The sequence below is a fragment of the Scyliorhinus torazame genome, chromosome 17 (assembly GCF_047496885.1).
Source record: "Scyliorhinus torazame isolate Kashiwa2021f chromosome 17, sScyTor2.1, whole genome shotgun sequence".
Classification (NCBI taxonomy): Eukaryota; Metazoa; Chordata; class Chondrichthyes; order Carcharhiniformes; family Scyliorhinidae; genus Scyliorhinus; species Scyliorhinus torazame.
Window position 1 is genome coordinate 144,842,825 of NC_092723.1, and position 13,558 is coordinate 144,856,382.

The window sequence follows — 13,558 nt, forward strand, 5'->3', positions numbered from 1 at the left end:
CGGGAACAGACCTCAAAATGCATGAGGTGGCCTTTTGTTGAAATTCTGCCAGCTCAGCTACATCTGCAATAGTTTCATTTTTTGTGTATGTCGATCCTGTCACGAAAGCAACCACTGAATGTAGTTTCAGAAGTCACTTTTTTAAAAATCCGATCACTTCATTGAGCTGGCCAGAGTGAATATTCAATCCACTCTTTCCCCTTTACTCCAGTCTGAATGCAGAAGGGCTGTTGTATAAGTGCTGTATTTGACTTCCGGTTGCGGCAATGCCTAGGTAGGTCGCACGTTCGGCAGCTCCCGCCGGGAACGGACCTTTGGGCTCTTCAGAGGGGCCCCAACGGCAATTGTTCGACGGCTTCCACTGTGGGAAGGTGACAGCAAGGTCCCCCCGACATTATATGGATTGGGCCAGGAGTGGAGCGGTTAAAAAAGTGATCCTGGTGCAGCGAAAAGTGCGAGTGAGGATAAGCAAGATGGCGGCAGGTGGAGATCAAGCAGCGTGGTCGCAGGAGTAGCAGGAGTTTCTTAAACACTGCTTTGAGGAGCTGAGGACAGAAATGCTGGCGCCAATGAAGGCGGCGATTGAGAAGCTTGTGGAGACCCAGAAGGCCCAAGGGGCAGCGATCCGGGAGGTGCGGCAAAAAGCCCCCGATCCGGCTGATAACTTGGAATGTGAGGGGCCTGAACGGGCCGGTCAGGAGGGCTCGGTTGTTCGCGCATTTAAAGGGACTGAAGGCAGACTTGGTTATGCTCCAGGAGACACATCTGAAGGTGGCAGATCAGGTTACGCTGAGAAAGGGATGGGTAGGGCAGGTCTTTCATTCAGGGCTGGATGCGAAGAACAGAGGGGTTGCAATACTTGTGGGGAAGCGGGTGTCGTTCGAGGCACTGAATATTGTAGTGGATAATGGAGGTCGATATGTGATGGTGAGTGGTAGGTTGCAGGGGGTGCGGGTGGTAGTGGCGAATGTATAGGCCCCGAATTGGGATGATGCCGGATTTATGAAACGCATGCTGGGTCGGATTCCGGATCTAGAGGTAGGAAGCTTGATAATGGGGGGGAGACTTCAACACGGTGCTGGACCCAGCAGTGGACCGTTCTAGGTCCAGGACGGGTAAGAGGCCAGCTGCGGCCAAGGTGCTCAGGGGGTTTATGGACCAGATGGGGTGAGTGGATCCAAGGAGGTTTGCCAGACCGCTGGCCAGGGAATTTTCCTTCTTTTCCCACGTCCATAGAGCCTACTCCAGGATAGATTTTTTTTCATGTTGAGTAGGGCGCTAATCCCAAAACTGGAGGGAACGGAATATTCGGCCATAGCCATCTCTGACCACGCCCCGCATTGGGTGGAGCTGGAGTTGGGGAGGAGAGGGACCAGCGCCCGCTGTGGCGCCTTGATGTGGGATTGTTGGCGGATGAGGGGGTGTGCGGGCAGGTGCAGGGGTGTATTGAAAGATATTTGGAGGCCAACGACAACGGGGAGGTGCAGGTGGGGGTAGTCTGGGAGGCGTTGAAGACGATGGTCAGAGGAGAGCTAATCTCCATTAGGGCCCACAGGGAGAAGAGAGAGGGGAGGGAGAGGTTGGTGGGGGAGATTTTAAGGGTGGGCAGGAGGTATGCAGAGGCCCCCCGAGGAGGGGCTACTCAGGGAGAGATGGAACCTCCAGACAGAATTCGACCTGTTGACCACTGGGAAAGCAGAGGCACAGTGGAGGAAAGCGCAGGGGCCGACGTAAGAGTATGGGGAGAAGGCGAGTCGGATGCTGGCACATCAGCTTCGTAAGAGGGAGGCAGCGAGGGAGATTGGTGGAGTTAAGGATAGAGGGGGGAATACGGTGCGGAGTGCAGTGAGAATACACAAGGTATTTAGCAACTTCTATGGGGAGCTGTACAGGTCTAAGCCCCCAGCGGGGGAGATGGGGATGCGACGATTCCTAGATCAACTGAGGTTCCCGAGGGTGGAGGAGGAGGAGGTGGCTGGTTTGGGGGCGCCGATTGGGCTGGAGGAGCTGGTTAAAGGATTGGGGAGCATGCAGGCGGGGAAGGCCCCAGGGCCGGATGGGTTCCCGGTTGGATTCTACAGGAAATACGTGGACCTGCTGGGCCCGTTGCTAGTGAGGACTTTTAATAAGGCGAGGGAGGGGGGGTCCTTGCCCCCGACAATGTCCAGGGCGCTGATTTCTTTGATCTTGAAGCGGGACAAGGATCCACTGCAATGTGGGTCGTATAGACCGATCTCACTCCTCAATGTTGACGCTAAGTTGCTGGCTACGAGAATTGAGGACTGTGTCCCGGGGTGATTCATAAGGACCAGACGGGATTTGTGAAGGGTAGGCAGCTAAATACAAATGTGCGGAGGCTCCTCAATGTGATTATGATGCCCTCGGTGGAGGGGGAAGCGGAGGTAGTGGCAGCTATGGATGCGGAGAAGGCCTTTGATCGGGTGGAGTGGGAGTATCTTTGGGAAGTGTTGCGGAGGTTTGGGTTCGGGGAGGGGTTCATCAGTTGGGTCAGGCTGCTATATATAGAGCCCTAGTGGCGAGTGTGGCTACGAACCAGCGGAGGTCGGAGTACTTTCGGCTGTACCGGGGGACGAGGCAGGGGTGCCCCTTATCCCCCTTGTTGTTTGCACTGGCAATTGAACCGCTGGCCATGGCACTGAGGGAGTCCAGGAAATGGAGGAGACTGGTCCGGGGGGGGGGGGGGGAGAGGAACACTGGGTGTCGCTGTATGCCGACGACCTGTTGTATGTGGCGGATCCAGTGGAGGGGATGGCGGAGGTCATGCGGATCCTTAGGGAGTTTGGAGACTTTTTGGGGTATAAACTCAACGTAGGGAAGAGTGAGCTCTTTGTGGTGCATTCAGGGGACCAGGGAAAGGGGATAGACGAGCTACCGCTGAAGAGGGCGGAAAGGAGCTTTCGGTACCTAGGGATCCAAGTAGCTAGGAGTTGGCCCCTGCACAAGCTCAATTTGACACGGTTGGTGGAGCAGATGGAGGAGGATTTTAAAAGATGGGATATGCTGCCACTCTCACTAGCGGGTAGGGTGCAGTCGGTCAAAATGACAGTCCTCCCGAGGTTTCTCTTTGTGTTCCAGTTATGATCCCCAAGGCCTTTTTTAAACGGGTAAGCAGGAGCATCATGGGATTTCTGTGGGCGAATAAGACCCCAAGGGTGTTTCTGGAGCGTAGCAGGGACAGGGGGGGGGCTGGCACTGCCGAATTTGTGTGGCTATTATTGGGCAGCCAATGTGGCGATGATCCGTAAGTGGGTAATGGAGGGAGAGGGGGCGGCGTGGAAGAGGCTAGAGATGGCGTCCTGTGTGGGCACGAGCCTGAGGGCACTGGTAACGGCACCGCCGACAAGGTACACCACGAGTCCGGTGGTGGCGGTGACGCTGAAGATATGGGGGCAGTGGAGGCAACACGGGCGAGGTGGGAGCCTCAGTTTGGTCCCCGATTCGGGAGAATCATCGGTTCGCCCCGGGAAGGATGGATGGGGGGTTTCGGAACTGGCATCGGGCAGGGATTAGAAGAATGGGGGACCTGTTCATCGATGGGACGTTTGCGAGCCTAGGGGCGCTGGAGGAGAAGTTTGGGCTACCCCCGGGAAACGCTTTCAGGTACATGCAAGTGAGGGCGTTTGTGAGGCGGCAGGTGAGGGAATTCCCGCTGCTTCCGGCACGTGGGATTCAGGACAGGGTGATTTTGGGTGTATGGGTTGGAGAAGGCAAGGTTTTGGCGATTTACCAGGAGCTGAAGGAAGCGGAGGAGGACTCGGTGGAGGGGTTAAAGTGCAAGTGGGAGGAGGAGCTTGGGGAGGAGATAGATGAGGGTCTGTGGGCTGATGCCCTGAGTAGGGTTAATTCTTCCTCCTCTTGCGCCAGGCTCAGCCTAATACAGTTCGAAGTTACTCACAGAGCGCATATGACAGGGGCGAGGTTGAGTAGGTTCTTTGGGGTGGAGGACAGATGTGGGAGGTGCTCGGGGAGCCCGGCAAATCATGTCCATATGTTCTGGTCGTGCCCGGCGCTGGATGGGTTTTGGAGGGGTTTTACGAGGACTATGTCCAAGGTGGTGAACGCCCAGGCCAAGCTGAGCTGGGGATTGGCATTATTTGGGGTATCGGACGAGCCGGGAGTTCAGGAGGTGAAAGAGGCCGGTATTCTGGCCTTTGCGTCCCTGGTAGCCCGGCGAAGGATTTTGCTACTATGGAAAGATGCGAAGCCCCCTAGTGTGGAAGCTTGGATCAATGACATGGCAGGGTTCATCAAGCTGGAGAGGATAAAGTTTGCCTTGCGAGGGTCTGTGCAAGGGTTCCTCAGGCGGTGGCAACCGTTTCTAGACTATTATGGACAATAAGGGAATAGTGTAGATGGGCTTTAGAGTGGTTTCACAGGTCGGCGCAACATCGAGGGCCGAAGGGCCTGTACTGCGCTGTAATGTTCTATGTTCTATCTCGCGGAACGCTAGGAGGAGGTCAGCAGCAGCAGCAGCCCAAGGGCGGGGAGGGAGGGGGGGGTTTCTTTTGGGGTGGCGTTTGGGTGAAGGTGGGGGGATTTTCCCTATTTGTGTTTTTAAATGTTATATGGGGGGGTTATTGTATATGGGCGAAACTCAATGTATAATTTCTGATTGTTGTGTTCTTGTTTCTTTCTTTTTGTTGTGGGGGGGGGGGGGGTTTGTTGAAAATTTGTTGGAAAATGTGAATAAATATATATTTTTTTAAAATAAATAAATGCTGTATTCTTCAAACTGCATTCAGTCTGGACTTCTCTCAAATATGCTGTTGAGTTCAGAAAGTGGGTGAGTATGGGGGGTGCCAATATTAATCTGAGTATAAAACCCTGGGAGTGGGGACTGTTAAGGTCTGATGTGTGAGTGAAGCCCTTGGCCAATAACTCACTAGTTCACTGTTCTTTCTGTGGTTATTTTTAAAATGTTTTTATTAAGATTTTTCATATTATACAGAGCAAAGATAAGCGTGAACATACGTTGAAAACAAAAAGAAAAGAAAAAAAATATTATACATTGGTCGTCTCTGTGGTTATAGCAGATTTTGGTAGTGTTCAAAAGTGGATCATTGGCTTGTTACTAATAGACTAAGATTTGGATAGTTGCCATTAATAGACTAAGACTTGATCCATCTTATTGTTAAATAATTACATGCTAAATTATGGGTTCTTCACTGATCTAGCTTGCTAATTGATGGCTCAGTAAGGTTTATTTAAGGAAATTTTAAAAAATAATATGTTAGAGAAAAGCCAGAGGGATTGCACTGGGATAGGTTAGGGTTTCTTAACAAAAATAAGACCCATTTGTGCGTTTGTTAACAATTGTCTCTGGCTGAGCCTCATTCACTTAACAGGGCCTCATTTTCTCCCATTCAGTAGATTGTATAGCCTTGCACGGTTAATGCCCAGTCTTGAACGTCTGGTTGGGTAATGCTGTTCGTATCCCTTTTGCAGCCAAAACCGTGTGGAATACGACAAGAGGATTCGTGCACAGGCCCGACGATTTACACCAACATAGATATGAGCCTGGGTTGTGGAATGGACGACAGAAGATGGCAAGGAAATTACTTGGCAAGACCTTGTGGTTTTTTTTAAACTAAAGTGACTAGGTTTCAAATTGGGCCTTTGTTTTATAAAGTCCCGGTGTATTCTTCCCACCAGGAACTATCTGATGACTGACACTTTGTTTGTTCTCCCTTTCCTTCAGTCCCTGGTTTTTGGTTTTGCTTCATATTGTTGCCCTGTGTTGAAATGAGCATTGGCCACCTAACAAGCCAGATACTTGCTGACTTGGTTTAAACCAAAATTCTTTCTGGCTCCTGACTGACAATTTGTATTTTTGATGGTTTATGATAAAATATAAAGATGAAATAAACTTGCTTTTATTTTAATAAAGAAGAAGCTGATATTCTGAGTGCTGTAAAAAGCTAAAATTTTTATACTTTCTATAATACACAAGTCCAGATAATAATGCCATCTCCATTTATTATTGTCAGTGTTTGATGAGAGGAATACTGTTTGTACTGTGCTGTTTATGCAGATGTAGAAGTCACATTTGAACCTGCTGGGGTTATTTTGTGCTGCACCAGGAAGCGGGTTCATCTCCGACTCGGCACAGTCTGTGCTATATTTCCTCTGTTTACACAGTCTTGTCTTAATTTGTGTCTTTAGAAAGATAATAAAGGATTCATACAAAATATTCTAGTGTGTCTGCTACTGCATCTTTCCTGGGCAGTACTGGTTTACCTGTTGTGTCTGTCCCACGGGGCCTGCCTCTCCTCGCCAACATGGAAGCTCAACGCCTGGCCATTTCTACTTACCCTGGTCCCAAATCCAGGAGCTAATTATATCAAGTCAGGCCGATAAAGAGAATCCAGGTGCAGTGTCTCAATCTTTACCCTTCCCCAACAGTTGTTCTTGCTACTTCTGTGGATTTGGGAAAAGTCTGTAGGGTGACATGAAACTGACCATGGCTCATGATATAGGTCATCATTCAAAGAACTGTGGCATGGAATGTGATAATAGGAGGGAATAGTATAGTCGCTGAGATAAGTACTGTTCTCTGCAGCCATGAACTGGAGTCCTGAAGATTATATTGTCTGCTGTTGCTAGGTTTAAAGACATCTCCTTAGAATTGGAAACAACTTTGAGAAGGGAAGATTCGGTTGGCATGGCCCATGTTGAAATCAACAACGTAGAATCATAGAAACCCTACAGTGAAAACGGAGGCCATTTGGCCCATCGAGTCTAGAACTAGGAATGAGATTCGGCTAGAAGAGTTTGAGGAACTTGTGGCGATTAAAACGCAGAACCTCACAGGTAATAATCTCTAGATTACTATCTGAATCATGTGCAAGTTGGCATAGGAACAAACAATTTAAACGGTTAAAAGGTCTATACCTAAATATGCAGCATTCATAACAAAACAGATGAAATGATAGTGCAGATGGAAATGAATAAGTACGATCTGAGAGCTGTTACAGAGACATTGCGACAGTATGACATATCTTGGGACCTGAATATTGAAGGGTACGTGACATTTAGGAAGGACAGGAAGTTAGGCAAAGGTGAACGGGTGGCTCTGTTAATTAATGATAGTATTAGCACATTAGAGAAGGATGGCCCAAGTTCAGAAAACCAGTTTGTAGAAGCAGTTTGGATTGGGATGAGAAATGGTAAAGACAAGGGGCTGGATTCCCCGCTCCCTGACGCCGAAATCGCCCTGCGATGCTCCGTCCTCAACCGGCTGCATTCCCAACGACGTTGGTTATGTGTGCTCACACCGTTTGGGAACCTCGTGTGGCGGCTGCGGACTCAGTCCGGCACAGTCGGGGGAGGGCCCATCCACTGGCAGGGGGGGCCTTCATTCAGGACTGGGGGCCCGGTGGTCCGGGGCACGCGAGGAGCCGAATGGGGGCACTATTGCGGTCTGAGTCCGCCATGAAGCACGGTGCCGCCGGTGTGCGCATGCACGGCCACGGAACCAGAAATGCTCAGGGCCGTATCGGCAGCCAGAGCTGCGAGCTCTACGCGGCCTCCCTGCGAGCCCCCAGAAATACGGGGCATCGGTGGCCGTTTTGCACCAGTTTTCCTGGCGTACAAGACCAGTGTTTTCAAGCCGGCGTGTGGACGTAGTCTCCCAAACTGAGAATCCAACCCAAGAAGTCACTTGTGGAATCCGTGCACAGGCCCCCTAATTGTAACTACACAGTAGGATAGAGTATAAATGAAGAGATAATGGGAGCTTGTCAGAAAGGTGTGGGGATACTCATGGGAGATTCTAATCTACATTTAGACTGGAAAAATCAGATGGGCAAAGCTAGCGTCTTCAGGATAGTTTTGCAGTGCAACACATTCTGGAGCTAACCAGAGAGCATCTGGAGCCAAACAGGCTATGTTTGTTTTATAAATTTAAAGTGGCCAATTTTTTTTCAAATTAAGGGGAATTTAGCATGGCCAAAATACCTACCCTGCACATCTTCTTTGTGTTGTGGGGGTGAGACCCACACAGACACAGACAGAATATGCAAACTCCAGACAGACAGTGACCCAGGGCTGGGGTCGAACCTGGGTGCTTGGCGCCGTGAGGCAGTAGTTTTAATAATAACCTTTATTGGCACAAGTCGGCTTACATTAATACTACAATGAAGTTACTGTGAAAAGCCCCTAGTCGCTACATTCGGGCGCTTGTTCGGGTACACAGTGGGAGAATTTCAGAATGTCCAAATTACCTAACCAGTGCTAACCACTGTGCCACTGTGTGCCCTCCCACGCAGGCTATATTAATATAAAGGCAAAATCCTGGAGATGCTAGAAATTTGAAATAAAAACAAAAATGCTAGAAAACCTCAGCAGGTTGGGTAGCACCTGTGAAGAGAGAAACAGAGTTAACGTTTCAAGTCAGTAAGGCTTCAGAACTGAAGAGAGATAGAAATGTGATGGACTAGACCTGGTAATGTCCAATGAGATAGGATTAATTGCTAATCTCATTAACGGTGCCCCTAGGTAGCAGCGATCATAATTTTGAATCCACATTCAGTTTGAGGGAGGGCTCCAAGACTAGTATTTCAAACTTAACTAAGGGCAATTATGAAGCTAGGAGAGCAGAGCTAGCTAAAGTGAACTTCGAAATGAGGTTAAGGGATAGGTCAATAGAGATTCAGTGGCAGACAGTACAGTTTCTGTAGATTTTTTAAAAAGAGTTCAAGTGAATGTTGGTCCTATAGAAATGAGTCTGGGGAATTAATAATGGAAAGAAAGGAGATGGCAGGTGCATTGAGCATGTAGTTTGCATTGGTCTTCACTATAGAATAACACCCGAGAAATAGCTGTGACTCAGGAAATTGGAGGGACAAAGAAACTTGGGAAAATTATGATCACATGGAAGTGGCCTTGTCACGACCGGTCCCGAGACGAGGACTCCTAATTTACTAATTCCAGGTGGGGTACCTCCAAATTGTTCTGCTCCTGGGTGAGAAGAGATGAACTGGCTTTGTGTCTTTATTTAATTTAAGGTTAATTTAAAAAAGATCCCTTTTGTGGCCAACCTTTCCCAGTCCAAGTGTACTGATGTTTTAAATGGAGCCAATTTAAGCAAGCTTTCTTGAGATAAAGAAAGTGAGTTTATTAGTTACAAAAACAAGAAAAGAAAATAACAAAACACAACGTACATACACACAGATTAGAAATGAGAAGTGAGTCTGAAAATTAAAGTTAAAAAAGATATATGAGTCAGTCTTTGACTTGTCCTCATGAGTAGATGGTGAAACATTGCAGCTGTAAGTTGGGTATTTCTGGTAGCACTGACTAAACTATAGGCCTCAACCGAAGCACTACATCCAGTTCTGAGCACCATACTTGAGGAAGGATGTGAAGACATTAGAGAGACTGGAGGAAATTCACAAGAATTATTCCTGGCATAAACAACTAGCCGCGAGGATAGATAAGAGAGCTTGGCATTGTTTTCCTTGGAGAAAAGAGAGCTGAGAGATATTCAAGATCCTGAGGGTAAATAATCAAGAATTAGAGGACACATTCAAAATAATGGGAAAAGGAATAGAAGTGATTTGAAGATTTATTTTTACCCAGAGATCTCGGGAGTCTGGAATGAACCTCCAGAGAGGGTGGTGGGACAGGTTCAATTGTGATGTTCAAAACGGAATTGGTTTGCTATCTGAAAATAAATAATGTGCAAGATTACAGGGGTACGGCAGGAGAGTAGGATTGGATAAAGTGCCCTTTTAGAGAGCCAGTGCAGATTTGATGGGTCAAATGGCCTCCTTCTGCACCATATAGATTCTCTGATTCTGTGACTTCTGGAGCTGATCAGTTTGGAGAATCTTGGTTCTGCAGGTTAGCTAAAAGGATTTGTCCTGTTTCCTTTTCAACCATGGCTTTGCTGACTTGCTTCCAGCAATCAGAGAGTGACGTTTTACCTGCAAGCAGCAAGGATGCCTAGTCGAGGTTCTTCAGCTGTGACCACCTCAATAGAGCTAGAACACGGAGACCAGGATTGTAGTTGACTTTTACCCATTTCTTGTTTATTCCTGGAAAGGAAAAAACACAACCTATGTCTGGGATATAATTCACAGGAGAGAGTTACTGCTGAGATGATAATCAGCTTCCATTAACTCCACAGGAGATTACAGTTCAGTTTGCATTGCATTTCTTCCTTTGAAATGTCTCTGAAAAAGGGTGCCACATTCCATTGTCTCTCTCGAAACTGGGTATAATCTGCGTAGGAATTTCAGTAAGTGGTTACTTTGTGGTCTCAGCCAGTTTTTGATGTATGCCCTTTTTTTTAAAAGTTCGATATCTCCATCCTTAATTAGGGTCTATGATCCATTGTCATGACAGTATTGTGCAAATTGTTGGAGTTGCAGACTGAGAAATCCCCAGGTCCTAATGGACTTCACCCGAGGGTCTTGAAAGAAGTAGATAGTGAGATGATTTATGAGTTGGTTTTAATTTTCCAAACTTCATAGATTCAGAGAAGATTCTGTTAGATTGAAAGATAGCAAATGTAACTCCTTTATTCAAAAAGTGAGGGAAACAGAAAGCAGGAAACTACAAGCAAGTTGGCTTAACATCTGTCATAGAATCATAGAATTTACAGTGCTGAGGGAGGCCATTTGACCCATCGAGTCTGCAACGGCCCTTGGAAAGAGCACCCTACTTAAGCCCACACCTCCACCCTATCCCAGTAACCCCATCTAACCTTTTTTGGACACAAGGGACAATTTTATCATGGCCAATCCACCTAACCTGCACATCTTTGGACTGTGGGAGAAACCAGAGCACCCGGAGGAAACCCACGCAGACACAGGGAGAAAGTGTAAACTCCAGATAGACAGTCACGCAAGGCCGGAATTGAACCCGGTCCCTGTGTTAAGTAATGGGTTAAGAGACATTGCAATTAAGTATCCATTAATTGACACTGATATGTAAAGGGGCTTCAGGTGGCCTCTGGCAGGTGATGTATAGTTAGAGTTTTGTGCAAAGGCTGTTGGAATGAAATAAATGTGTGTTTGTGAAAAAGGAACAGAACTTTAGACTCTTCATATCACAGCAACTAAAACGTCTAACAATTGGTAGCAGAGGATGGTTGCTGTGTAAATGTGAAGGGTTGAAAGATACAACTTTTCCAGATCAAACCAAGGAGTGAGTGAGAAAATAAAAAAATAAAAAGGGATATATGGCTGAACCAAGGGTAAAGGTGGCTGGATATAACTATCCTCCCTTATTTTCTGAAAGGGAATCGTACGACCAATGGAGAAGTGCAGTAGTTATGTGGACTAAGGTAACTGCTTTGGAAAAGAGAAAACAAGATATGGCATTGGCTCTTTCTCTACCATATGGCAGTAATATCCGAAACAAAGTGCTTTCTGAGCTGGAATTGGAAGAGTTAGACTCAGAAGAAGGTCTGGAGACTTTATTACATTATATGGATATGATTTATAAGAAAGATGATTTGTTAAGTGCGTATGAAGCATGGTCGGATTTTGATAAGTTCCGGAAAATGGAGGATATCTCCAAGGAAGACGATATAATGGAATTTGGCAGACTATATAAAAGGCTGCAGAAAAATAATCTGGAATTTCCACAGTCTGTGTTGGCCTTTAAATTACTTGACTGCTAGAGTGAGCAACATGGATAGGCTCCTGGTTTTGATAGGAGTTCAGTTTACTGATAAGGATACCTTATTCGAACAGATGACAAAAGCTTTACAAGAGTTTCTGGGGAAAAATTTGATTCCGATGGCTCTGATGACCCAAATAGGTCAGCCTGCAATAAGGCAGAATATGGAAGATACACTACTAACAGGATGGCAAAATCGTATGGCTACGAACAGGGCTCAAGACTAAAGGAGACCGAGACAAGAAAATTATGAAGACAGAAACCCAGTTTCTGTGGAGGAACACAACACCTCTGATGAATTAGAACAGGCCATTTTTCCGAAAGGGCAACTGCCAAAAGTTGGTACAAAAGTGACATACTTGCCTGAAGGGTCTAGTCAATGGAAGGATGCAACTGTTATTAGTCGAGCAGGGAAGGCCACTGGAAAGTATAAACATTGGTTGAATGTACAGCATTCAGGGGAAGGAGTCAAAACAATGGATTGGGAAAACGAAGTTCAAAAATGGAGGGCACAGAAATGCAATGCCAGTTCAGATAGTACATCGGATAGTGAACAGGTCCGCAGGAAAGGGTCGAGAACTATTGAAAGGACATCCCACAGCAGAAGGGAAAGATCAAGCAGTAGCAGTACAGAACGAGATACCAGGCGGGAGAGGGGACGTAGTTTATCAAGATCTCGGAACATGAGTAAGACTACGAATACTAATAGGAGTAGAAGCCCACATGCACGTGAGATTTTGGTGGCTTCAAATAAATTAGATGAAAAAGTTATTAAAGAAGCTAAACAGCAAGAATTGCATAGTTGGAGTGAATTTGGGGTATACACGGAAGTACCGGATAGGGGACAAAGAGCTCTATCCCACAGATGGATTTGCACAGAAAAAGTTCTTCCGGATGGAACTTATAAGGCAAAGGCCAGGCTTGTGGCAAGGGGATTTGAAGAAAACTTAGAAGATCAGGATTTAAGGGTAGATTCACCTACAGCAGGAAAGGTTATTTTAAAGAACTTCTTGGCTCGATAAGCCACAAACGCATGGGAATGCAAATCTATAGATATAAAAGCTGCCTTTTTGCAGGGGCATCAGCTCCAGAGAGACATTTTTCTCCGTCCTAAAGAAGCAGCTAACACAGAAGGGGTACACTGGAAGTTGAACAAATGTGTATATGGTTTAAATGATGCATCTAGAGTCTGGTATTTTTCAGTAAGGTCAGTTTTGTTAAAGTTAGGCTGTTGCCAGTTGAAAGCAGATCCTGCAATGTTTTACTGGCACGATAAAGGAAATCTTTCTGGAATTTTTATGATGCATGTCGATGATTTTTTGTGGGGTGGGACTAGTGATTTTGAAGCTATTGTAATCTCTGGTTTGAGGAAAGAATTCAGGGTTGGAAGTCAGGCTTCCGGTGCATTTAAATATATTGGACTCGAAATTGGACAGACTAAGTTAGGGGCAACTTTACGTCAGCAATCTTATTTGGAAAGCATCAGCCCAATAGCAATTAGTCGTGGCCGAGTTTCACAAAAAGACGCAATGGTTTCAAAGATAGAAAAAGAGCAACTGCAAAGTTTAATTGGGCAACTGAACTGGTTAGGTAGACAGACTAGACTGGACGTGAGTTTTGATGTCTTAGAGTTGAGTACAAAAATGAATGATCCCAAAGTGGAAGACATAAGAGCAAATAAAGCGTTGGCCAAACTAAAAATGCAGGAGTGTGTTTTGATGTTCCTGGTTTTAGGTGACCTTCGGCACTTGAAACTCATAGTTTATAGTGATGCGTCCTACGCAAATTTATGTGATGGGGTTTCAAGCGCAGGAGGTTTTATAATTTTCCTTTTGGGGAACAATGGTAAATGTTGCCCGCTTGTGTGGGAAACAAAGAAAACGAGGAGACTGGTAAAAAGCACTTTGGC

At 46.5% G+C, this 13,558-nt stretch overlaps 1 protein-coding gene across 2 annotated transcripts in view; it reads left to right on the forward strand.

Moving 5' to 3' along the window:
• The window catches only part of LOC140394213 (SUMO-conjugating enzyme UBC9-B-like), a 28,919-nt gene extending 22,708 nt beyond the window's left edge, over positions 1-6,211 (forward strand). For both annotated transcript variants that reach the window (XM_072481212.1, XM_072481211.1), the window contains exon 7: positions 5,467-6,211. In XM_072481212.1, the coding sequence (XP_072337313.1) occupies positions 5,467-5,530 (64 nt within the window). In that variant the 3' untranslated portion in view covers positions 5,531-6,211. The remainder of the gene's footprint in view (positions 1-5,466) is intronic.
• Positions 6,212-13,558: the final 7,347 nt, after the last annotated feature.